This window comes from Giraffa tippelskirchi, chromosome 5 (genome assembly GCF_054371585.1).
Source record: "Giraffa tippelskirchi isolate mGirTip1 chromosome 5, T2T-mGirTip1v1.2.pri, whole genome shotgun sequence".
NCBI lineage: Eukaryota > Metazoa > Chordata > Mammalia > Artiodactyla > Giraffidae > Giraffa > Giraffa tippelskirchi.
In genome coordinates this window covers 32,811,653-32,839,489 of record NC_137279.1, presented here as the reverse complement: position 1 = coordinate 32,839,489, position 27,837 = coordinate 32,811,653, and the positions used below count along the sequence as shown (strand labels likewise).

General features: G+C 45.4%; 1 protein-coding gene across 8 annotated transcripts in view; it reads right to left on the bottom strand.

The window, feature by feature from the left end:
• CAMTA1 (calmodulin binding transcription activator 1) overlaps positions 1–27,497 on the bottom strand; it is a 975,729-nt gene extending 948,232 nt beyond the window's left edge. For 7 of the 8 annotated variants that reach the window (XR_014053660.1, XR_014053662.1, XR_014053661.1 and 4 more), the window contains exon 1: positions 27,376–27,497. Coding sequence is in view for 5 of the 8 variants with exons in the window: in XM_081490422.1 (XP_081346548.1) it covers positions 27,376–27,420 (45 nt within the window). In the remaining 3 variants the exon portion in view is untranslated. Of the gene's footprint in view, positions 1–20,387; positions 20,480–24,213; positions 24,352–25,053; positions 25,137–26,324; positions 27,118–27,375 lie in introns of those variants that run through there. The other variant, XM_081490412.1, reaches the window with a different exon arrangement.
• Between the last annotated feature and the right edge of the window lie 340 nt (positions 27,498–27,837).

The following is a 27,837-nucleotide window of genomic DNA, read 5'->3' as shown; positions in this document are numbered from 1 at the left end:
AACGCCATTGTTACTATGGTTCATAAGTATAATCCACAAAAATGCAAGCATTTTCTAAGAATAAACTCATAACTGCCAGGATTTTTTGTGCCACACTGAGGGTTGAAATCTGACTAAACTTACTTCTGTGAATTTCCAATTTTCCTCTCCATCGACGGTAAGCAAGTGCTTCCCCACAGAACAAGTCTTTCTCCACACTGTAACCCCTAGCTACCAGGATAACCATCAGTTCCCAATTATTTATTTCTTGTTTCTGGAAATTCTTGTTCCAGGACTTTTACTGTCTTCCTTCTGCCTGATTTAATCAATAGTGATAACTACTGATCAGCAATCTAGGCCTGAGGATTGCTGTCCCTATGAACCATGGACTAACTTCAGAATTCACATTCCTTTGGAAAATTCAACATCAGTCTCTCCCCCGACCGCCCAGTGTGGAATTCTAGGCTTCCGGCAACATCCGTGGGTGTCACCAGCAGTGACATCCAGCCTTCTCATCACAGTAAGGCAACATCTCATCTTAATGTGGTTTCCAAATGGAAGCTGGAAATTTTACGATGTTAAAAAGAATGTTTTACATTCAAGACTTAACGTTTTCTGGCTTTCTATTACCAAGAAAAAAAAAGACAGCTCAAGTTCACCACCAATCATGACATCTCACAAAAGTTTTCAAAACCACTAATGAACAGAGGAACACATTAATGAACGGCTTCATAAGAAGAACTTTTACACCTGACTTCAGAGTCTGATGACAGGTAAATGTGTGGTAAGATATACTGAATAACAAATTGAAAGAAATGAACACTAAAAACAACAAACAACATACCAAACAGAAATATCAAGAGCAACCAACCATGATTTCTCAACAGCACTAGCATAACAAACGAAGTCTTAATAGTCAACTTGGGCAGGAAAGAAGCTTATCCAACCTGAGAGGGAAACTGAATGTCATCCTAACTCAGAAACATAACGTTCTCAAAGCAAACAAGGCAAAATAAGCTAACTCACACAGCAATGGCTGCCTTGCAGTAAGCACCCAAGGGCCAGATCTGAGCTAGGTCCTGTCACGGGACCCCTGAGGTCCATTTCTAGACCTGGCTCTGGGAGGGGGGAAGGAGGGTCTGTGGGTCTGCAGTTCTCGGCCCGGGACCACCACCCGCCACAGAAGGGCCTGGGGGAGCCAGTCCAGCTCTCAGCGCACAGGACGAAGGGGAGTGGGGAAGCAACGCCGGCTCTGGGCTCCAGTCTCCGTGCAGCGCTCGTGCTGCCCTCGCCGGCTGGCTCTGAAGTCTGACTCAGTCACGCACACACCCCTGCCCCCTGCTCCTCGGGAACCCCCCCACCCCGACCTCTGACACAGGTGAGCGGCCGGACTGGTGCCGCCGGAACACGCTGCGCTTCTCTCCAGATGCACCCCTCTTTATCTCCTTCCAGGTCCCCCACATCTATTAAAGGAGCACCTCACATGCACCAGACACCATTCTGGGAGCTGGGACGGCGCAGTGAACAAGAGGGATGAAGGTCTGACCCATGGAGTATCTGCCAGTGGGAGAGGCAGGTGGAGAGTGGGATAAGTGCTATGAAGGAATAAAATGGGGTGATGCGCCATGATGAAGAAGCGGGTACGGGACGCACCACAATGAGGAACCGGGTACGGGACACCACAAGATGAGGAAGCGGGTAGGGGACGCACCACGATGAGGAACCAGGTAAGGGACACGCCACGATAAGGAACCGGGTAAGGGACACCACAAGATGAGGAACTGGGTAGGGGACGCTCTACAACCAACCAGGTACGGGACACGCCACGATGAGGAACCGGGTAGGGGATGCACCCCGACCAAGAACCAGGTAGGGAAAGCTCTGCTCTGAAAGCATATCCACATGTGGGTCGAGGGGACTACCTGATTAGAGCATCAGGAAACCCTGACTTAAGCACTCACTAGGCTGAGCGGCTCTCAGCGTGGCTGCACTTCAGTCATCGAGAAAGATTTTTAAAGTTCTGGTGCCCAGGCTGCAATTCTGACCATGTAATGTACAGGGATGGAACCCAGGCAGCAGTATTTTTTAAAGGTTTCCAAGTGATCCCAAGATGTAACCAGGGATAGGAACCACTGAGATAACAGCTGTGCGAGTTTTCTCCAGAGAGAAGTGGGAGGGTGACCTTGAGCAGGGCATCTCCACTGCAATGCACATGTGGGTCATCTGAGGACCGCTCAGGTTCTGATTCACGGGTCTGAGTGTGCCCGAGACTGTGCCTCTAGGAAGGCCCCGTGACTCATGGCCACACCTGGGCTATCAGGAACTAGATGATCGAAAAGATCAGGAATTAATCTAATAAAGATCCTGCCAGTCCCAACATTTCAGATGGCACAATTCCATGAATTCCTAATGGCCTGCGAGAAGACTCTCGTCTGTGGACACAAACTATAATACAAAACTGTACCAGGAAAGCCAAGCAACAGAAGCGAAGGAAACTACAAGGATGGTCACTCAATTGAGTTCAGGGTCCAGAGTCTGCCAGAAGCGCCTGAGAGAGGACAGAGGAGTTCCTGAAAATATACTCCCTGCCTTCAAAAAGTACATTTAATTGGTAAAATGAAAAAAAAGTAATGAAGAAATAATACATGATTTATTAAGGGCTGAAGTGAGGCGCTAACAATGTGGAAAACCAGTAACTATCTGTGTTCTGAGCACAAACTCTTCGGGGGCGTGGAATATGCTTTATCATTTTTGTCTCCCTTCAGAGAACCTAGGTCAGTGTGGTACACATAGCTACATTTGTTTTATATATTTACATATATATATATATACACACACACACTATATGTGGTTCTGGATGATGGAATAAATGAAACAAAATGCTGTATAACAAGAAATGATAAGTGGCTTTTGGACAGAGAAGCGGCATGATGAAAACTATATTTACAGTTCTTTGAAATAAGCACTGGCAATGTTTAAGACTCCACAGAGTCCCTTTAAAGCCAACTGAGGACCCACAGAAAGGACACACTGAATGCAATAAACCAGTTGTATCAATTAAAAGTGACACGTCAAGAAGATTTTTGCCATGGAGTTTTAAACTGATTCTTGAAATTCACTGATCATTACATATGACGTGACATATAAATAATCAAAATGAAGGCCGAGTCCAAAATTCTCAGCACCTTTACTAGACTCACCAGTTTTGCCTAGCATTGTTAGGCAGGCTAACTTTTAGTACAAACTTTATCATGGCTCAAATACCATAAATATTTACTTCTTGCTCGTGTAGAGTCCACAACAGTAGGTCAGAAGGCAGCTCTCCCCCAAGCAGTGGCTCTGGCCCCAGATCTCCTTCCATCCTAGGCACGAGCCTTCCTAGTTCACCGGGCTCTTCTGCAGCAGCCAGCAGAGAGGAAAGGGCAGGGAAATCCTGCGGAGGGAGGGCCCTGGGGCCAGGCCTGGAAGTGGCTCACTTCTTGGCTCTTATGTCATTGGCTAGAATACGGCCACTAAGCCACGCCTAACTGTAAGGGAGGCTGGGAGATGCGGTCTGGCTACCTGCCCAGGAAGAGGAGTCGGGTTTTGTGATCAGCTCACAGACTCTGCCACAATGCCATTTGTAATTATTTTTTTTAATTACAGAAGAGTCAGTCCTCTCAAAAATGCATTCTGAACCTATAACCTCCATCTTTAATTCCTAAAGCCATTCAGCATCTAAACCCAATCTAGCAGTTTTTCTACTCTGATAAATATTTTTGTATCATATTCAAAATAAGACTATATCTAGGGCATCCTTGAAGGGATGTCTGGCTTTTCCAGTACTTAATGTCTGGCACATAATAGAAGCTCAAATATTTGTTGAATTCACGGATGAACAACATTCCCGCAAGTTCATGGAAAGGAAAAAGAGTGGTCCCGTCTCTTGCCCTGGTGATGGTAGGGTTCACTGAATAAAGACCATCAGTCTTTTCAAGAATCTCTGTCTCCCTCTTGTAAGTCCACCCTGGGTTGCCACCCATCCTCTGGTCTGTGTACAATCAAGCAATAAGACAAAAGTTCCTTTTGACCCACTAAGAAGAATCAAGGGGTGAAAATACTCTGCCATGTTCACGGACACCCACAGAATCAAGGCTACCATTTGTGGTGATAGCACAGGCCTGCTTAACAGAGGGTAACACAGGGCCTGTCAGAGACCAGGCTCCGGAGGCCTCCAGAAAACCCTCCCAGCTAATGACCTCAGAGACTAGAAAAACACCATGCACCCTAAACACAAACCACAAAGGGTCAGCGGGGGGGAAAATTACATGGCATACTACAAAAATATTTCATGCTCACATATTATCCTCTTTTCAAGAAGTTTAAAATATACTGTAAGTGTGACTATAATAATCTCCCCAACACTCCTATGGGATAGACAGAAAATTAAAGTGTGTACTCAAGTTAAAAGGAGTGGTGGCTGACTTCCCGCTACTAGGGCCGGCGCAACAAGAAAGAGAGGCAGTAACCTCTAAGGTAATTGGAGCACAAACCATTTTAGGCTCTCAAATTGAGTTCAACACCTAGAATTGAGTTCAAAAGCAAACAAGTTGCTAAAACAGACCACAAAACGGTTATAGGTCTGAGACGCTTACACAGGAACTAATACTACAATCTATCAAGCCTGATTTATGACCTAAGAAATCACATTAATTGATTCACTATTACCAGAGATTCATGTAAAATGTATTTAAAGTGATTTCAAGATGAAAAAAAAAATTCTTCCTAGCTATGAATCACAATATCATTAGAATTTTTATAAATTTAATTTGGCTAGGAAGCCAGTATACTCAATACTCTGAAAATAATCAAAGAGCATTTATTAAACATCCTCATTTGTATAAATAGATCCCAGCAGGACATATTCAGAAAAAAAAAAAAACTATATGAAATTTGAAATTACACTTTTTTAGCAGCACTTATCATTACTAATACTGATAACTTTTTTAACTCCTCAAAGAGAGAGAGCTATCAACCCAACAGGCTAGGCATTTTATTTTATTTGGTATTATGTACATTTAACAAAGGCTTCCCAGGTGGCTCAGTGGTAAAGAATTCACCTACCAATGCAGGAGATGCAGGTTCCATCCCTGGGTCAGGAAGATCTCCTGGATAAGGAAATGACAACCCACCCCAGTATTCTTGCCTGGGAAATTCCCATGGACAGGTGGGCTATAATCCATGGGGTCACAAAGAGTTGGACACAACTTAACAATTAAACAACGACATTTAACAAGCACTTTCACATATAAAATCTTACGTTGGCCCAACAGGCAGCAGCGCAGACACTGTGTCTATTCCAGGCACAGACATTGGTCGAGGGCCACAGCAGGTCCCTGGCAGAACCCAGGGGAAGCTTCCCTGCAGGACTCCTGGGCTCTCTCCTCATAGCACAGGCTCTCCCCCGATAATGCAAAAGCTAGGGCAGAAAAAGTTCACAAGCTGCCATGACAGAAAAGCTCCAGCACACGAGGAACACGCAGGAACACCTAGCAATCCACGCAGGGAGTTCGACACCCTAAAGGAAAGACCAGCTACACACAAGCCTGATGCCGACCTGGTAAGGTTTTCCTGATTCTCAAACATTTTCAGTCCACAAATCACAGATCACTTATCACCCATCACCACTTGCTCTAACCCCCTAACTAAAATCTCACCAAAACCAAAGGAGAGGAGGACACCATTTTGCCTAACAGAGCAGTAAGTGACATGCCTCCTGAATGGAACCCAGTGGCGTGGGGACCCACCTAATTCAAACGCAACCAGGACTAGAAAGGACACCAAGACACACTCGGAGGCCAAAAGAGATTGGCCCATGCCCAAAAGCTCACACACTTCACTGTGAGAAGGACACCCCAAGCCCAAATCCAAGCTGGATTACTGTTAAACCAATCACAGTTCTACTGAGCTTAATCATCAGGTTGCCAAGCCCAGAGGAGGTCAGAAGCAACAAGTCAGAAGGCAAAGGACAACAAGAGATGGACAGACAAGTGGAAGCAAGAGTGACAAGGGACAGCAAGGACAGATTTTTGAAAAACTACACACAAGGACTTGAAAGTCACCACAGTTTGGAGTCATTTATCATAAAAGCAAACAGTCTACTCCAAAAGCCCTAAAAACATCACAGCATTAAAGCCCAGTTCCATAACTTGGGTACAACATAATGAATCCAAGTTAAAAAGCAAAATGTATGGTACAGTCTATGTGTTCTACTAAACATGGGGGCAAAGTAGCATAGTTAATGCCTTCTGTCTGCAAGTCAATTTACATTCCAAAAAATACTTCCATATGAATGACCTCATTTGATCCTCAACAACATCCTAGGCAAGCAAGCAGAGCAGGTATGCCACTGGCTAAGAATTTGCACATAAATAATTCAATCTTAGCCAAGGCAGAGGGTTTATCAATGGCCATGATAATCCTGTTATATTCATCTGTTAATTAATCTCACAGGAAAGAGCACTTCTGGAGCACCTATGCCCCTCGACAGGGGATGAAGAGAGAGGGCAGGGAGCTTCCTGAAAAGGGTCACCAGCATGACATACCCGAACCTGGAACTTCACCTTCAAAACCCCCATACCGCCTCTGTGCCCCAGAGCCCTCTTTCTAAATAACCGTCCTCTGCTCTCTCATGCCATCACCCTCCCCCTGTAACGCCATGGGGCACTACCCATGACCCCACCTCCGTAGTGAGCACACACTCCTGTATAAGCTCCCCACCTTGAGTGTGCACTGGACTGAGAGACTTCTCACAACAGAACGTGTCACTGAGACAACACCTCCATGATTAGGCAGCGTACACAGTGCCTCCATCCTGCTGGCAGATGCTCCTCTGCTGTCTCTGATGAAGCAGCTGCCATGTTGGGGAGGCCCAAGAGGAACCATGGGACTCAGAAGAGTGTCCCTCCCCAGTTGGGCCTTCAAATGTGACCCCAGCCCTGGCTGACAGCTTGACCGCAGGCTGTGAGGTCCTGAAGCAGCAGATCAAGCAAAGCCCTCCCTGCACTCCTGACCCACAGATAACAAGCGTGTCCTTTCTATAAACCGCTAAGTTTGTAGTCATTTGTTACAGCAGCAAAGATCCATCAGGGCCTAGTAATTTCTTTTCTCAACTTCAGATGTTTCACTATTTAAGTTGTTTCAATAAGTTGAGTTTTTTCTCAACTTGAGTCATTTTACTATCATTTTATCAACATTCTGCATTTATCACCAAACTCATGAAAGAATTATCTACTCTCTCGCTACCTCTTTCTCATCCTCTCAATTCACTATCAAACCAACAAAATCAGTACTTTTTTCTTAGTCTTTATTCTATTCAAACTCTTGGCATTACAATGGATAACTCCTTACAACCCTGTGCACTGAAGCATCTCTGATTTTGTGTTCTCGTTCTCCCACCTCTCTGGCCATTCTTCCTGGTCCTCTCCCCACTGTCTAACACTTCAATGGAGGCATTCACCACATTTCTGCCCACAAGTCCCCTCTTTTCTCTCATGACAATTTCACCCACTACTCTGACTTCTACTAATTCATCTGAACTGATTCATTCCTTCAACCAACAGGCACTGTTCTGGGCAGAGATGGAGCCACAAGAAAAGACAAATAAGGTCTCCACATTCATGAAACTTACTTTCTCCACCAGAGGCCCCTCTGAGTCTTCTCACCACCCTTTTCCACCCTGTCCTGTGCCAGGAAGGCTGACTTCTATGGACTCCATCACCAGGCTCCCCTGCCCTCTGAAAGTTCAATGAAGAAGGAAAACAGGGTGACAGGAATGACTCCCTAATCTCTGATCCACACTCCCAACGGTCATACTGTACACAGACATGCTACGACAACCCCAATTACACCTGAAACAGAAATGACACATTTGCATCCAGTCACCCCAAAACATGGGCTTCCCTTGTGGCTCAGCTGGTAAAGAATCCACCTGCAATGCAAGAGACCTGGGTTCAATCCCTGGGTTGGGAAGATCCCCTGGAGAAGGGAAAGGCTATCCACTCCAGTATTCTGGCCTGGAGAATCCCAAGGACTAACTATACAGTCCATAGGGTCACGAAGAGTTGGACATGACTGAGCGAATTTCACTTTCACCCCAAACGATATCCCTCCTGACCCCTCACTCAGTTAATGGCCTCACCTGACACCAGTTGTTGAGGCGCAAAAGCTAGAAGTCACTTTCACCTCTTCTCTTCCCTCAGAGCCCGTAGTCAGTCAGTCACAAAAGTGTGTTTCTCTCACACATACACATACAAACTCAGTCACACCAGCTTCTTTTTCCAATCAACTGCTACAGACATCGGAGAAGGCAATGGCACCCCACTCCAGTACTCTTGCCTGGAGAATCCCAGGGATGGGGGAGCCTGGTGGGCTGCCGTCTATGGGGTCGCACAGAGTCGGACACGACTGAAGGGACTTAGCAGCAGCAGCAGCAGCTACAGACATTCTCGTCAGGAGCTGTTTTCTGCCAACTTCAGTCCTTCCTGTTTGCACATTCATTCATTCGAACAACATTTACAGGTGTCAGGTGCTCAAGCCTCTGACCACTAAAGATGTAGCTCTAACTGAAGGAGAAAGAGCAGCAAGCCAGCAACTTCAACACAACTATAATGTGCCGTGAGGAGGAACACCATAAAGTGCTACAAGTGCACCAGGAAGGGCACACAATCCAACCTGAAAAGAAAGGCAAGGTCCAGAAGGCTTCTCAACAAGTGTGATTTAAGGAGAAACCCAGAGGACAAGCAGAGGCAGTGGACAGAACAAATGCGTGAGTACGCGTGTATTTGTTTTAGAGGAAAGTGCACCTTCTAAGCCAGGGCGATGACAACGTGCAAGACCTAAAACCAAGAGAAAGCGTGGTGCCCTGGGACAACCAGAATCTAAGAGAACTGACCACAGCTGGAAAATGGAAAGGAAGCTTGAGCAGTAAGCACGTGACCCTTATTAGCACCTTCAAGGAAAACGGACTATCCAATCAACCCCACTCCTCAAGAAGCTGCTCCCAAAGCAGAGAGAACAGAGGCCAGACTCCTCAGTGTGCCTTCCCAGCCTCTACACCTGCCCCCTACCTACTTCTCCAGGCTCATCTACCCACACGCACCAGGAATCCCAGCCCTGGGTCTCCTGGCTGTGTGCCTCTGCCTCATCTCCTCCACTAGGAAACTCTCCTCAAATCACCATGTTTGCTGTCAGGGATGCCGCCGAAATCTACCGCTTTCCAGAAGTCCTCCCGGGTCCTCCCAGAGCCTGATGACAGCATCCCTCACTTGCATCCACATCTGCTCCCCTGCATACCGGAAGCTTCTGGAATATTATGAACAGAAATGAATCCTAATTTCCAAGACTAGGGAAAATGTTCAGAAAAATATTCAATTTACCAGTATTGCACTCCTAAGTAATCAACCAAAGAAGGTCATGAAAAAACAAATATTTTTGAATTGTATAAATACAATCAACCAAAAGCCTAGATTTCTGTATGTTTTCAGAAAGTATCTCTAAATAAAGATGGCTACACACTGCCTGATAAGATTAAAAACAGTGAGTAAAAAAGCTCAGAAAGGCTAAGTTACTTACTCAAAACAAAGTCACAAGGCACCTAAGGGTTAAAGACCAGAGTCAAGTCTTCAGGGACCCCTCAAAAGCTACAAGCAGCCAGATATACCCAGGGTATCCCCATGTATCTCACTAGCCAGCCCTCCGATTACCTAAAGCTTCTCCCATTCTTCCCTCACTTAATGCCTGGTTTCCTTCAAGTGTAGCTCAGGAAGGATCTCCGAAGCTCCCACATGAACAGATCCCTTTCTAATGCCCTATGCTCACCTGCATAGCATGGACCCGACACAGCACTAGGAACACGCCTGCAGTGTATCAGCCTTACGTAATTACACGACACCTTCGTTAACTGTCTCAGTGGTAAAGAATCCACCTGCCAACGCAAGAGACGCAGGTTCAATCTCTAGGTCGGGGAGATCCCCTAGAGAAGGAAATGGCAACCCACTCCAGTATTCTTGCCTGGAGAATCCCATGGACAGAGGAGCCTGGCAGGCTACAGTCCATGGGGTCGTAAGAGAGTCAGACACGACTGACCAACTAAACACACACCTTAATTAACACTGGTCTCCCCATCAGCTGCATGAGGACCATGGCTGTCATTCTCTGGGCTGGCACTTTATTATTATTCGTTGAGTAAATAAACTGCCTTAAGATTGTAACAGTAACTGAGAGTCACACAGCCCCCACAGGACTACAAGATCCTAAAATATTTTCTGACACCTCCAATAATAATAATATAAATTTTAATGTCACAATATTATTGTAACATATTGCAACATTTTGAAATTAAATGTTCATACATGGAACCTGCTAATTCTCTATTAATCAGAATGAATGTTAACCAGAATACCACATCTTTTCTAAACATGCAAGGCATCAGCAAACTTTCACATGGAAAGAACACACCACACAAGAAGCCTACATATACACAGGCTACATGAGTAACTATTTGCTCTCTTGGAACCTGAATAGTCCAATTCCAGTCTAACAGGGAATTAGAGTTTTTCCACAACACAGCCTACTGTAGTAATGAATTAAAACAACGATTTGTTCAGGGCTAGATGCTTGGCTGCTTGAGTTAGCCAGTGCGTGCGTTGTGTGCTCAGTAGTTCAGCCATGTCTGACTCTTTGTGACCCCATGGACTATAGCCTGCCAGGCTCCTCTGTCCATGGGATTTTCCAGGCAAGAATCCTGGAGTGGGTTGCCACTTCCTACTCCAAGGGATCTTCCCAACCCAGGGATTGAACCTGCATCTCCTGCACTGGCAGGCGGATTCTTTACCAGTGTGCCACCTGGGAATCCCGAGTTGGCCAATACTAGTTCCCAAACAGTGGATCCATAAAATGGATTTAAACTGCCCAAATTGACCCCTACATTTAATATATAAGCCCTATCAATATAAAAACTGCCTTTTTCAAAGAAATTGACAAGCTGATCCTAATATTCATATGACAATTCAAAGAACCCAGAACAGTCAAAACAATCTTTAAAAAGAACAGTTTAGGGACAGACATTTCCTGATTTCAAAACTTAACTACAAAGCTACAGTAATCAAGACAGCATGGTACTGGCATAAAGACAGACACAGGTCACTGGATTAGAAATGAAACTCCAACATGAAGCCCACACCCTTATGGGCACCTGGTTTCTGACAAGGGTGCCAAATACTTCATCGGGAAAAGAACGGTCTTTTCAAAAAATGTACCAGGACAACTGGATATCCTCACACAAAAGGATGAAGCTGGAAGTCTATCTACCTCACAAGACACAAAAATTAACTCAAAGTGAACCAGAGACCTAAATGTGAAAGCTAAAATTATTCAACTCTGACAAGAAAATGTAGGTGTTAATTTTCATATCCTTGGACTAGGCAATAGTTTAATTATGAAAGCAAAAGCAACAAAAGAAAAAAGCAGGTAAATGGAACTCAAAATTGAGAACTTTTGTGCTTCAAAGGAAACCCACAAGAAAGTGAATCCACAGAATGAGAGAAAATATTTGCAAATCCTACATCTGATAAGGGATTGTTATCCAGAATATATCAAAAATGCCTACAACTCAAAAGCAAAAAACTAACTCCATTCAAAAACGGGCCGCGGCCTTGAACATACACCCTTCAAAGCAAACATCCAAATGGCCAATGAGCACAAGAAAAGATGCTCAACATCAGTGGCCTTTAGGAAATGCAAACAAAAACCACAGTAGGACACCACTTCACATCCATGAGAATGTTGTTGTTGTTCAGCCGCTCAGTTGTGTCCATAAGAATGGCTACAATCAAAAAGACAGACAACAGCAAGTGCCAACAAGGATGTGGAGAAACGAACTTTCAAACATTGTTGGCAGGAATGTACTATGATGTAGCCATTTTGGAAAACAGTTTGGCAGGTCTTCTAAAAGTTAAATAGAGAGTTACCATATGATCTAACAATTCCACTCCTAGGTGTACACTCAAGAGAACTGAAAACACTGTCCACACAAAAGCATGTACACAAATGTTCACAGCAGGATTATTCACAGGAGCTAAAAAGGGGAAATAAATGTCCATCAACTGGTTAACAGATAAATAAAATGCAGTGTATCTATACAATAGAGTACTATTCCACCATAAAAGGAATGAAGTTTTCATATAAACTATAATATGGATGAAAACATTATGCTAAGGGAAAGAAGATGGTCACCAAAGGCCACACAGTGTAGGATTCCATTTGTATGAAATCTCCAGAACAGGCAAGTCCAGAAAGAGAGAGTAGACTATTAATTGCCTGGAGCAGAGGGGAGGGAGGAAAGCAGAGTGGCTGCTAACGGGCAGAGGTTTCTTTCCGGAGTGATGAAGATGTTCTGGAATCAGACAGTGATGACAGTTACACAGCTGTGTTTAAACACACCAAAAACCACTTAATGGTATATTTCAAAAGGATGAATTTTACGGTAAAAGAATTATACCTCAATAAAGCTGTCATTTTACATTTTTTAAATTTATTTATTTTTAATTGGAGGATAGTTTACAGTATTGTGATGGTTTCTGCCAAACATCAACATGAATCAGCCATAGGTTGATGTCCCTTTCCTCTTGAACCTCCTTCCCACCTCCCACCCAAAACTGTTATACTGAAAAAGGAGTCAAATCCCTTTGACTACTAAAACCACCTGATGATTATGTTTCTTTCAAACATTACATACTTGCCTAGTTTGTTAAGCAGAGCATACGTGGTGTTGCTTTTGTGAATACACTCAAGGTCATCACTATGAAGCACCAATCACTGAGCAGCTCACGGACCTCAATGGTGTGCTGGCTACTAGCCTCTTACACAGACCTCCAAACCTGCTCTCTTAGTCTTCCACCTGTTTGCTCTCCTTTTCCTTCCTCTTCTACCATGAGAAATCAAGAAAAACCTGAGAGTAGATGCAGGAAGGAGGAAAAGCAAACAAGTGTGCATTCAGTGGCCATACGTCCTTAAGACATAGGCTGCTCCCTGTTTCCTCCTCCAGACCTCCGCTCTCTTCACAGGCAACATCTCTAGCCTCCCAGGTTTCGTGGTCCATGACAAGGGGAAAGGCAAGGAACCCCACCCAAGCATGTTAACCGGGGGACACCTCAAAAGACACAGGCATACCCCCCCAACACACAACTGCCTGTTCTCCCTGAGAACCACAGGGCAGAGGCTGCCGGACCACAAGGCTCCCACGTGTATTGCCTGATTTACCCATACACACGCCCGGGCAGACTGAGGATGCTGGGCCTCGTGGCTGGAGCCACAGTGAACATTTTCTCAATAAAAAGTTTACTCACGGGACTTCCCTGGTGTCTGGTGGTTAAGAATCCGCCTTGCATATATACACTATCATATGTAAAATAGTTAGTGGGAAGCTGCTAAATAACGCAAGGAGCCCAGTCTGGTGCTCTGTGATGACCTAGAGGAGTGGGATGGAGAGAGGAGGGGAGGCTCAGGAGGAAAATGACATATATATATACATACACACACACACACATATATATATATACATATATACATAATTATGACTGATTCGTGTTGCTGTATGGCAGAAACCAACACAAAATTGTGAAGCAATTTTCCACCCCAATTAAAAAAAAAAAAAAGAATCCACCTTGCAATGCAGGAGACACAGGTTCAATCTCTGGTTGAGGAACTAGGATCCCACATGCCACGAGGTAACTAAGCCCATGCATCACAGCAAAAATAAAAGATTCCACAGGACACAAGGAAGATTCTGCATGCTGCAACTAAGATCCGACCCAGTCAGATAAATAAATGATTTTTAGAAAGGAATTTTTTAAAAAAGTTTACTCACTATACCAAGTGAAAGCAGGAAATCCATTTTGGGGTCAGTATTCTTCCATTTACACGGTTTGACAGAGAGAGGTTGAGGCATCAGGACCCCATGCTATGGTCCCCTCCTCCCACAGTCCTTGGCCATGAGCCCCTCGAAGTGATCAGCAGACCAGCAGATCCGAGCCCACTCTCCTTCAGCGTGGACCAGACCAGGGTGAGCCCCCGACCTCTGGAAACAAAACCACCAACTGAGAGGAGTCAGTCCGACCCTCCGTCCTTAGCACTTTAAACACATGCCACAGAGACTGGAGTCAGAGGACAGAGAGCCCCGGGAAGCCACACGGCATGGAAGGTATGAGCGAGACATCAGCGAAGAGAGACAGACGGACCAGCACAGAGGGGAGCCTGCAGCCCCAGGCTCCGGAGTCCACTCACTTTGGTCTCCTTCCTGCGAGGCTGAGGTGGCGCCGCTTTCCTTACACAAAAGCAACCTTCACTGCACCTAGCACGCGTGCCCATGTTCCCTGCGGGAGAAACTGTTCAACTGCTTCCCCTCTGTGACACCAAGTGTCTAATGCCCACCCTCTTCTGTACAAATAACCTCAGAGCTGATGACCACTGCTTGTTCACTGTGTGTGTGTGTGTCTGCACACACGTGTGGCGTAAGGTGGATTCTGAACCTTCATTTAAGGCACCACCTGCCAACTTAGAGTAATGAAAATACTGCCACATATTTACTCTCAGCTCCTTATAGATCCTTTTCTCACTGGGTTTTATATCCATTTGGCGGGTGGTTTTAATCATGAAAAAACATACATAACGTAAAACTAAGCACTCTACCCCTTTTTGAACGTACAATTCAGTGGCATGAAGTCCACTAATGCTGCTGTTGTGCCCCATCCCTGCTCCCACTGTTTATCTTGAAAAGCATCCTGAAAATCCTGACTTTTTCATTCTTATTAAACAAATGATTTCTGTCTCTACTCGGTCATCGAGCGACAAGGGCACCGAGCCTCTGGAGAGGTGGTGCTGCGGGAGGCTGGAGAGAAGGGAGCAGAGAACACCCGCAACCACTTGGAGCGGCCCCAGAGCAGCTAAATTCATCCTCGGATCCTCTAGACGTGGCCACAGAGGCCGGAGACTAAAAATACCTGGAGAGGACGGATAACAGCTGTCAAGGAGACTCAGCTCGGTTAGAAAGGTTGCCACTATCACCAGATTTGCATCAGAAGACAGCCATGCAGGCAGCAAAGGGTCATTTGGAGAATAATCAGATTCAGTAGAGAAAGACTGATGGGCCTCGCCTCCCAGAGCGCCTGGAATAAATCTCTGGGTTTTGAATTTGGTCAAGTAATCCATGATCAATTTCTGGAGGACCCCTAGGATGAAAAACAAGTACTTCAAAAATGTTGAGTACCCACTCGCTACCTTCCACTTGTTATGGCTTTCTTTGTAAGCACAATAGCCTATATCAATACAAGTAAATGAGGAAGAGACCTCCATCAGAAGCTTCATCAAAGCAAATGGTTCAGCCAGCACATTTCAACATGGCAGAGACAGAAAGGATAAGACAGTGTGTTGCCAAGAACACCGGGAACTTTCACTTGCCCCTCAGTATCTTTAAACAGGAAAGAAACGTCCCAACCCTGATGCCAGGCCTTGAGCAGCCCAGGGAATGTGCCCAAGTGAAGATGCAATATGATCAATTACAGTGGCCCCACCGCAAATCCCCAGTCTACCCGAGTTTCTTAGTAGGAAGAGTTTAGCAATCAATATATCTTCGTAACAGTTATATTAATCAACTCCGGGAAATAAAGCTAAATGAATATAAATAATACTACCTTACACAGAAAACGTCTGAAGTTAGCAGACACTTTTGCATCTGTACTCATGTATTATTTAAGTCTATTTTTCCAAAACTATAAACTCTCATCCATATCAGAATAAAGACCTGAAATGTGTCACAGGGAATAACTAAGCAGAATGAACATTTTTGTGCTGTGCATCTTTAACAACTTGAACAATCTTTTTACAATGTTTAACTCACAGCATGTTAGACCTAAAGAGTTAAGCCCTCTCTGTACACCAGAAAGGAGGTGCCTCAGCGACTACAGTTCAAATTCCTCCTACGCTGACGGCCTGAGCCAACACATTAATTCTTGACCTGGAGCAAGTACCTCAAAAGGAAAAGATAGAGTTACACAGGAAAAGACAGCTGCGTACCCGCACAGCAAGCCATGAAGCAAAATCCCACACATTCAGCTTCATTTTCTTATCATCGCAAGTCAGAATGGGAAGGAACTTTAGAGGTCGTCACCAGGACTACCCTCTACCCAACATGTGACTCCCCTTAAAATTAGGACTGACTAACTCATTATGCGAGAGCTGAAGCCTCGGAAAACCAAGAGGAGATGCTGAGCCAAAATGGAGAGTGATGAAGTAGGAGGGGGTGAGGAGGAGCAGGCAGCACTGGCCAGGGAGACAGGCTCCTCACACCTGGCCTGAGAAAAGGCAGCCAGGACAGCAGAAAACACACCTCCAGCCGGAGTCCCTGCTCCCGTTCGCCAGTGTTTCTGGCCACCGAAAGAGAAGGGATGAGCTGGGAACCACTGTGGACTTGTTCTCAAAGCCATGCAGGAAACCTAAGTCTCCATGGCCAGAGGGCTCATCTAGTGCTATTTGGTTCAGGGTAAGACAAAAAGGATAATGCTGACACCACAGCTAGACTGCCCAACATTTTGAAATCTGAGCTCCAAACCCATAACTTTTCATAAATCCTACAGCAGTCCACAGGAAAGCATGGTTTTGAAAATGAGGCAGTGTTTACGGAAACCCTATACCATTAAATATTCCTTTCTTCAATAGTATTTACAATCAGATTCCTTCCTGGAAATTGTATTTAAATAATTTTAAAACGATTTAGTTCTTAGAGAAAATAATAAACGTCATTTGAGTCAGCTTCAAATGCTTATTCATGTCTACTTGCTCTCAGTTTTTTTTCTCGGAGCATCTACTTAAAGGAGAACACCAAACAACAGACCACAAATCTCTGTTCCCCATCAGAGAACTTTGGTCATCCGAAAGGAACACAAAGCTCTCATTTCATTTAGGGCTGAGAGAAGACAGGATCTCTGAGTTGTCAGGAGGTTTAAGAAGTCATCTCGGGAGTAACACTGGGTATCAATCAAAACGGTTGCAGTTCGAATCATCTCTAACCATAAATTGTAACTGAGCTAAAATGATTTCTAAATATAACACATTTTACTTCTAGATGTTTCTTGGCAATTAAATAACTGGAAAGTCAACAAACCCCCAAGAAACTAGAAAAAATGAACTTTTTTCAAGCCCACCATTCATCAACTACAGGAGGCCCGAAAGATGCCAGCCGCCAGAGGCTCAGCCTCCAGCCCGGCCCTGCAGAGGCCAACTCCAAACAAGATTTCTTCAAGAACTGCTCTCAGGCAGCACTAAATTACAAGCAGTGACCTCCCTGGAGGAGAAGCTGGAGTCGACAGCTACAGGAGTGCATGATCGAGGAAAAGGAAACCCAACTCCAACACAAGGACGGCCATGCCAGTTACATAACTATAATCACAATATATTAAAACTCAAAAAAAAAAAAAAAAAAAAAAAAACCTCTAAGTATCAAACAGTTATTTAAAATATTTCAAGAGCAATGGAACACTACTCCCCCCTCCCAAAAAAACCCAACTATATTCCAAAAGTAATCTGTGTAGAATGTAATTTAATCTGCAGGCCTAACCTCTCTGAAATAAAGCACAATCCTCCAATTCAGTCAAATTACAACAGGAATGCTACTTCATAACAAAGGAGCTACAGCACAGCACCCTGAACTTCATGCGAGAACAAAAATGTAGTGTCAATATGTTCACAACACAACTCAATCCACAGAATCATGAGATAATTAAACTGACTGTTTTTAGGTTTCAATCTGTTTCACCAGAAACCTTGTCCAAACTACACTGATGCAAATCAGCATGAGCAACCATGGCTCCATCAAAACAACTCCAGCATCTTTTGTTTTACCTTTTATTGCTGACTTATGGGCTGACTGATGGTGAACTGATTTGTGCATGTGCCTGAAGTCAGCTCAGGAGCACAGAACAAGAGAAGAGATTTGGAAGAACCGAATTCATGAATGAAAACGCTGACGTCATAGTTCAGCTTCCAGCAGAGCTTCAGGTAGTCTACAAAGAAACAGTGCATCTTTGGGGATGTTAAATCACTAGTCATTTACTAAAGGGTACAAGATAGAAAAGAGCTTCCCAGGTGGCTCAGTGGTAAAGAATTCACCTGCCAATGCAAGAGACGCAGGTTCAATCCCTGGGTCAGAAAGATCCCCTGGAGAAGGAAATGACAACCAGCTCCAGTATTCTTGCCTGGAAAATTCCATGGACAGAGAAGCCTAGTGGGCTACAGTCCATGGAGTCACAAAGAGTCAGACAGGACTGATGACTGAGCACACGCAAGAGAGAAAAAGCCCTTGCCCAACATAAGGGAAGGAAAAGAAGAGAGAGGGTGAAGGAAGGGGGTGAGGAGGGAAGGGCCAGGGAGAGAGACAGAGAAAGCCACACTAACAACCTTTTCCCTAGACCAAACATGAAAAATATACAGTGTATATGCCATGAACAATCATCACTTCTAAACCATGGAAATATTTCATATTATTGTTAAAAGCACTATTTTTTAAAAAAATATATGGTTAGCTATGTCTCTAAATAAGAACATAGTCTCATTCCCATCTTAAATCTTCCTCCCATCGTGCACCATCACATTCAGAAAAGAGCACACCATATAGATTAGTTCTTCACTAAAAACTACCTGGCATTGCCAAACCACACCTAATTTTGAGCAATTCTGAATATAACAGGGATGGACTCAGTGACCTCAGGCAAAATACTGGAATTTTTATGTGGGGGGGCAGGGGGGAGAGGAATGCTTTTATCTAATGATGGAATATAAACTAATAAAAAAAGAGAGATTATAAAAACTTGATTTACTTATAACTATTAAGAACAGCTAGTATGCAGATTGTCTACATTTTTCATCTCCTGACAGAATTTAAAATACAACTAGCAATACAAACTTCTATAAAGTTTAAACATAATTTACTAAGATCCTTTTATTCAGGACACTTAAGTAAGTGATTCCTAGAGTCCTAATGTTTCCCAGGAAATTTAAGATTATTACATTCTTAGAAAATAAGTGACCCTCAGAGCCTCAGTAAACTCTCCAGAGCACAGAACTAGAAGGACATTCTCTCTTCTTTACCATTCATGTGGCTTAAAATAGCCACTCACCCAAAATGGATTTTTTTTTAAATTTAAGCAGTAAACAATTTTGCCAATAAACATTTTGAAAAGAAGATCTTATTAAGTTAAAATGCAAGCCTACCGGTTGTATCTGTAAATCCAAAGTGTTAAAAGAGATCATCTCACATTTTACCACAAATATCTTTGATAGAGCATCACTACCCCCTTGTGGATTCACAATAAAAAATCCTTATCTTCAATCTTCACTTTTTAAATGTTTCATTCTCCTGAACTTCCATTAAAGTTTACATTCTCATCACTAAGGGGTTATTTTATTTCAATTACTTTTTAAAAGAGAAAAAACACTTAACAATTAAAAATCACCAATCCCATCAACTTCTTTATCTTCTAAGCATCCCCATTTCAGGGAGTTTTTCTCATACATATATTTGCAGGTTTCAACATGGTAATCATACTAACAACCCATTTTTTTCCTTAAGATACTTGAATTTACACTTACAGTCATCATTTTGAGATTATTTTTTAAAAAAATATAATGGGTAATTTCTTCACTATCGCATTTTTTCTCTTTGATAATTTCCCACTTTATACAAATTTCTTTTTATTGCTTCCAAATGGTTTGATATCCATGTGCCCCAGAAAACCAGTGGGGCACATACATCCTCAAGAAGAACTTTTCAGGTAAGCATTAAAAGCCAAATCTTAAGTCTTAAAAAGACTAATTCTTGATTGTACTGCTGTACCCTCCGAAGTGCTTTCTGCCAATCTAAATCAACCCTGATGAAGGAAAAAAAATTATAGAACCTGGCTTTCAAAACTAGAGAAAAAGGCCTTCTTTCTTTTCACTTTTTGTTTTCTAGTTGCAGAAGTGTCTTTGGCTGTAGCTGCATACCATTCTAATGTAACACAGACACATACCGCTAAATGTAAACTTAAATAACTTATTTACCACTTGGTACAGATACTAGATTTAGCTGAAGTATAAATCACCTCCGCAGTAACATGCAGGCTCCAGAGAGAAGGTCCGAGTTCTGAGGGGTCAGACTCGTTTTGGGGAGTCAGCGCCCCATTTTCTCAGAGATGTTGGACACAAAAGCAGGGACCAGCAGTTCACTAGTCCCATGAGAAGACTAATTCCAGTATCCATTCTAACAGCTAGGCAGAAATAAAGGAGGAAGGATCATCCACTTAGCAAGTGTTTTTAAGTGACTAAATACATGATCTTACCTTGTAACTGATAAAGCAAGATTGGAGAGACAGGCCTGGTCTGTTAAATGACTGAACGCTCCACGTCACCTGCTCACCCCACCAGAGCCTGTCTATGCAAAAAGAAGCGATTGACAAGGTGCCCAAAGCCAGCAGCTGAGCCACGGGGAAGGAAGGGGCTCAGAGCTGGCCTTCAGGGCTTCCTTTTCGGGGATTTGTTATGACTGCTGTTTTTAGATTTCAGGGAGAGAGAAAGGGAAAGAGGGTATTTGGATGATATTAAGAAGTGAGATCGGGGGTGAGATTAATGCCTCTTAATTAGCGTCCAGGTGGTAGCATGTTTGAAACTGCTCCGAACTCAGCCTTGAACATTTACCTCAAGGCACATCACTATGTGCACTTGTAACTACAAAACCACACTGCAGAGAGCTGAGCAAGGAAACCAGCCCCAACCCAGCGCATCTTCCTCCTCACAGCCACCCTCTGCTAACAGTCTCAGAAAGGCATGCGTTGGTTACCTGTCTTGAAGGGCCTTGCTAAATCTTAGGAGTAAATAAAATGCGACTGCACTTTTCCAAATAAGCAAGGGACTCATGTATGACAAAACATGCAATTCGATCAAGAGCGAGCAGAATACTGGGGTGAACGCAGAAGAACCATTTCAAAAATATTTCTGGTCATCCCATCTTAAGAGATGTCAATTGGCTGGAAGTAAATGAACCCTCTTTAATTTAAAAAAAAAAAAAAGGGGGGAAGTAATGTGGCTGACACTTGGCCTCTCTTTGCAGCGGGGTACATAATATTTCTTTTTTAGTCCAAGGTAACGAACTAAAAAATGCTCAGGAAGCATTACCAATCTTTACACAAGGAGGCCCATGACCTTCTACAAGCAATGGTGTTCAAAGCAGAAAGATGCAACAGAACCTGAGAAATACACAGCCAGCATACTGATAGGGGAGAGGAAAAAAACACACTTTACTTTGTCCCATCACATAAAAAAATCGAGGATTGCTGTCTACCGTCAATATATACAGAGAAACACTTTTCTTACAAACACATGATAAATATCATGGGATGGAAGACCATCCATATGTCTACAAGTTCCCCTTTCTAACGACAGAACAGCAATACATGTTAATCACAGGATTGATGGCCACGACATCCATGGATGGCACAAAATACAGAGATCTGATGATGTCTGATCAACTAAATCCTGAACTTGATTAAATATTCTGAAAATAAACAAAAAGACAAGACAGAGCCATCACATGCTGTAATGCAGAACAGGGCGTGAGCGACCGTGCACTCTAACTCATGTTCTAAGGACAGAGAAGCGGCGCCAGGACACTCCTTACCCTCACCCTCAGAGACACCAAGGACCACAGAGACAGTACTGTAAAAGGCACAGTGACAGTCCAAGACCCCACACCACCTCGTGGATGACGGCCCCAAATGAAGTCTAGACTTGCTGGCTCTGCCCAAAGAAATGTATCACTATCAAGCCAAAGAAACAGAAAGAAGTTGGCTAAATGTAGCAAAAAGGAAAACTTCCAAAATCCCACATTGGGAGGCCCAGGCGCTGGAAGGACACAGTGTTTCACCAAAGATGCTGTCCAGTCACAGATACTACCATCACCCCTTACCTTGTGGCTTAAATCCCAGTCCATCTCCCTACCAAGAAGTAGCACTTTCTCTCACTACAGGACAAAAAGAATTGTGGGCATCCCTCTTTAATGACAGAAAGGCTATAAATACAGCAGATCTACAAATATTTTTTAAAAATAATGAGAAGGGCAATAAAGAAACCTTGTGGGAAGAAAGGGAGGAAGGATTTAAGTCATCCAGAACATCAAAAGAAAAAAAAAAAAGGTCATGGTAAGTGATTCTAGAAGATACAGAACATTTTAGAAAATGGTCTGTGATAATGGAAATTCAAAAGAAATACACATCACCTGCCACCACAAAAAATATTCAGTCACATCTTCACATGGATAAAGGACCCCATACTACAAGAGTCTTACACAAGAGCTCTTCTTAAGAATGAAATACTAGCAGAATTGGTTTCTACAGACACTGGAGAGGGGAAATCTGATTTAACATAGGAGGGAAAGAAGAAGTATATTTCAGGTTAATTCTTTATTATTACTGTCACCACTATATACACCAAACCTACACCCCATAACACTGAAGCTATTGACCAAAATAAAGAAAAGACACAAATAACAGTACCTTTAAAAAGCGTAAAGAATTAAATCACATAGTAAATAAAAACAGTAATAAGTATACCAGATACCTGGCCTAAGAACAGTCACTAGAATTGGCACAAAATTTAGATACAACACTTTCTGGCAGTGAAAATGTGACAGCAGTTCATACACTCCTTACTATCTGATGATATGAAATGTTAACCTTAAAAGAATATTATCCCTCTTCCTCTATCACTGTTTTCTATAAAGGACATGTATGATCTCATATTCTCTACAATAGTTACTATGCTGCTCTTCAAATGCTACTCAAGCATCAATATATATCTAAATGACCTGAAAGTTACACCGAGACAGTCAGAAAGAAGATTGACTACTTTTTTCTACACACACACCCACACCCACACACACACACCCCACACACTGTCTGAAGGGAAGCTGTTAAGTGCTTCTCCCAGCCTGCCCTCCACCCTCTCCACCACCCCCACTCTTGCAGGGATGGGGAAGAGCTCAATGGGATAGTACACTGCTAGAGTATGTCTTTGTAAGATTACAATCCAAAAAATTAAAGTTCACCAAAGAATTCCTTGCACAAATATATAAAAAGACAAGTATAAGACAAACTAAAATGTCATGCTCACTAAAAGGCAAAGGAGACCCCTATGATCTCAAATAGAGTCACATAAACCCTCACCCCCATCACACACACACCCAGAGACAGACAGACACACAGACACACACTCCTGCATGAATTACAAGCTCAGTGAAGGTCTCTACGATGAATGCACTCAATGATGGGAACATGGATGTAACGACAACTTCTGCCCAAAAGGCCAAATGCAAAGGTCCCACAAAGGAGGCAACAGGCACAACCAGGAAGTGAAAGGAAGAGGACACGTGAGAGTCACCTTCTGCTGTTTTTCCCATGAGGAAACTGGAAAGACGTACATCTGCACACAAAGACGTGCTTCCCCAAAACTCCGGAGAAGGGAAACGAAGACTGGCCCAGAGAAAGGAGGAATGGAGGCAACACCCAGCCAGAAGATGGGCACTGAGAAGCAGACTGGAGGAAATAAAATCCCCCAGGCACAGGGGCCACACCCAGCATAAACAGAGCTAGACAATGCCACAGGCCTCTCACAAACAGGTTATTTTAAGAGGAAAGCCTAAAAACTAAAGAAATGGAAAACATGGATGAGCAGGATGTATAAAGATGTCTCAAAGAGGAGGCATGAGCAACCCTACCCTTTTGAAAAGGAAAACCTGATCCACTCTGACCTTGAGTAGAGGTTGCTGTGTACATGTCAACATTCTGAAGCCACTGAACAAGGAGACGGAGAAACTCAACATTTCCCAGATGCAGGATAAGTCAGATCATCCAAAAGGCAAGGGAAGAGATGTCCCATGAGTCACCCATGCTTGTCCAGAAAGCTGGGCGGAGGGGTAAGAGGTGCAGGGAGGGGCAAGGGATGCTCTAACAGAAAGACATAAGAAAAGTCCGTAAGAGGACAGAACCCGTCTAGCCTGACCGTGCACTGGAAGGGGAAGACAGAGAAGCTGAGCTCTAATAATCTGTGAGGACAAGTGACACAGAAAACACAAGCATTAAACTCACAGAAAGGAACCTAACTTCGCACACTAACCTCGAGCGTGTTCCTCTAACTTTAGCATTTTCCTCCTACTGCCCGCAGATGGAGCACCCCAGAGGGCAGGGAAAATTCCAAAAGGCAGGCGGCGTTACTGGGCAGGGAAGAAGATCCAGCACTGGAAGGGAGAGGAATCTGCTGGGAACATGCCAACACAGACAGCAGGTAGTCAACTCCTGTTTTCCCAGGGTCCTTAATACTACACCCTAAAAATACATAATTCCATCAACTGAATATAGAGGAAGGCAGAATAGAAAGAGCACAAAAACTTTTAAAAACAAAATTAAAAAAAAAAAAGGAAATTGAAGTCAAAAGCACAACCTGCAGACATTGGGTATGATGCCCACTAAAGAGCTCAATACTGACTGAGGGGCAAGGTTGTGAAGTCAAGGACTGATGCTGAGCCATCCTCCAGGTAACTGCCTCCAGACTCAGTAACTCAGGTGGAGGGGCTCCTCACTAGAAGAGCTCTTCAAGGACCCCCAGTGCAGAATCCTGACAGAGTTGGGGCAGGGGGATGGCGGTGATGAGGCTCCACACTCAGCCTGTCCCAAAATAAGAATCAGCTGATGAATGAGGCAGAAGCAACCACTGGAGTTACAGAAGGGAGGGGCCCTGAGCCAAGGGGAACCGGCCAAATACACAAACTGTGCAGCTCAGAGAAAACCTGGAGGATTATCCCTCCCACCCTCTCACAAAGTGTCACAGGCCCTCCCAAAGGTACCTTTTCCTAGCATGCACAACCTCTCTCAATTATTTAAATGGCCAAAATAAAACAGTGACATATTTATGGCTATTCATTCCTAGTTCTGTCACAGAAACACATATTCTTCTCACCCGCTCCTATCCTTTGCCCAAAAATACAGGAAATCTCTCTCTCCTACACCGCGGTAAAGAAGTCGAGATGAGAACTTTTCACCCTGTGAAGGATCAAGCAGGGATGACCACTTAAATTCAGAATGCCTAAGTCACGGCGGACAGGGGCAAGCCCTCTACACTTTGCCTTCTCAGGGACCTGATGAACATTCAGGATGTCATTCTGCTTATTCTGTCCAGTACAAACGACAGAGGAAAGAGTGGCAAGAAGTGGCCATTTGTCAATGAGTCTTCAGATTCTTTTAAGCTGAAGAGTTCCCAAAAACTGTGATGCATATCTATGTCCTTACACATTAAGGTCCCCATATACACCCAAGATGTAGAGATAGTCATCTAACCCTTTCAACTTCCTGTATAAAGGCACCTATAAATATATGGGCACCTATAAATATATGCCTGTATGTGTGTAAATATAAACAAATGCACAGTATCCTTTTTTTTGCCAAAAGAGAACCAAAGCCACAAAAAAAATAGAAAGCCTCTACATTCCCCTTCCCTGAAACCTGTGAGCTCGAAATAAATGTTTGGATCCCACAAGAGACAACACCAGGACCCAAGGAAGGTTCTAGTACAACAAGGAGCACACTAGCAACCTCTTCCCGAATGGCATGTGGGCGACATGGGTGTCTCCACTCCCTTTTCTGGATGGAAAGGCATATGGCTTCTTCTTACCCAGCCAACATGAATACAATTTAAGAAAATTAGAAAAAGTCAAGGTAACAGGCTCACTAAATATGGCTGACTGGGAAACAGAAGCCATAAGGAGGATATGAGTTCTCTTAAAAAAGAAATGGGAAGTTTATTTCCAGGGAAGGTTCAAAGTCTCTTGAATGAAGGATGTACAAAGTCTGGTTCTCATTGCACAGAAGACAGTAATCATGAACACCCAAAGCCAAGGGCACAGGAGCCTCTTTCTGGGGGAGGTAGGGAGGGCAGTGTCAATGGATGAATGCTTCCCCCACCTAAGAGCAAGAGTAAACTGGAAGCAAGAGCAGACCCGTTTTCCTCAGACACAGGCTCACTGCCGGGACCCCTTCTCACCAGAGTACCAGGCATAATGGAAGCCCTGCCCTATATCTGATGGGGCAACAACCCTCACCCAAAGGAGGAACTCCAAGGAGAGAGACACGACAGGGGAGACAGAGAAAGGGGGAAAGGAGCCCTGGAATGTCCAGTTCCTCCCGAAAGAGAGAGAGAGGGCAACTCAAAGGGTATTCAGGAAATGAGCTCACCCCAACCCAGGAAAGTGCGGAGATGATGCCTCCTCTGTAAGAAGTGTCTGCTTTTCTATTTAGAAATGACTTCAGAGCTGCCCAGGCCCCTAGGACCCACTGGGAGAGGGAGAAGAACAAGGGGAGCCCGAGTCGCCTTGTCCTGGCAAAAGGGTCAACAGATGGTGTGCAGAGGCCCCAAAGATTCCACAGAAGATGAGAGGATGAGGCGGACCCCTCTGCCAGAGGAGGATCAGGGTCACAGAAGGTAAAGGGCAAGGGAGTATGGAGAGCCTCACTCGCCGTAGAATAGGAGACCCCACCCTCCTGGCTGCGAGGGGCGCAAGGGCAAGAGTGGGATGGGAGCGACTGCTAGGGGCGGGGGTGCTGCGCAGGCCCCCTCCCAGGAAGGGAAGGGGGAGGGGTCACACGAGGCCCTTCTGCCCGGGGACGCTCAGCAGGAGAGGGTCCCCCTGGTGGGGAGAAACGCGGGGACCCCGCCGGCTCTGGGAGGCGCCCACGGGGCTCCAGGGTGAGGCTGGACAGAGTCTGCCCGGCCCCGCCGCCGAGAGCCAAAGGCGGCGAGGCTGAGCGCCGGCCGTGCCCCGACGGGAACCGGCCCGGGGCAGCGGGGCGCGGGGCTGGAGGGGGCCTGAGGAGGATAAACTTTCCGCCCCGCGGCCCCCACCGGCGCGGGGGGCGGGGGGCGGGGGCCGCGCCGGGCCCGAGAGCGGCAGGGATGCCCGGTCCGGGTGGGGGAGGCGCCGGCCCTCCCTCCGCGGCTCCTCCTCCTCGCTGGGCCCGGCCCCCGCCCGCCGGCCCCCCGCCCCTCCGGCCCCAGCCCGCCCCCGGGTGGGGGTGTGCGGCGCCGCGCTCCGCCGCCCCGCGAGTCACCTCAGGACCCGGCCGTGCTCCGCCCCCCCCCACCGCCCCCTCCCCGGCCCGGGGCGCCCGCCCGCCGCCGCCGCGCCCCCGCGCTCCCGCCCGGCGCCGCCGATGCCCGGGATGTCCGGCGGGGCCGGGTCCCGCTGCCCGCCGCGCCGCCCCCAGCCCCTCACGCTCAGGCTCTTACCTTCCGGCTTGTTTTCGGCAGCCATTTCCCCTCCGCGCGCCACATCCTCCTCCTCCTCGCGACCGGGACCCCGAGCGCGCGCCTCGTACCGCCGCCGCCGCCGGCCCAGCCACCCCGCCGCCGCCGCGCACCCGCCCTGGCCCCGCCCCGCGGCCCACGCACTGCGCCCGTTGGGCCGCGCGGCTGCCACTCATCGCTCCCACCACCAATCGCCCCGCACCAGGGGTCTCACTACTCTCCGGGAGGAGCGTCCTATCCATCCGGCCCATTGGCTGGTCACCACCCAACGGAATGAAAGGATTGGTCAAGAATCAACGCCCCCTCCCCACCCACTCCCAGGAAAGCCCGCCTTCCAGACCTAAACAAAGCTTTCCAGTGGCCAGAGCCCGAAACAACTGCCCAATCAGAAAGGGGCCGACACGGAATATTTCCTCGAGGCCGAGACGTGGCATTTTGATTGGG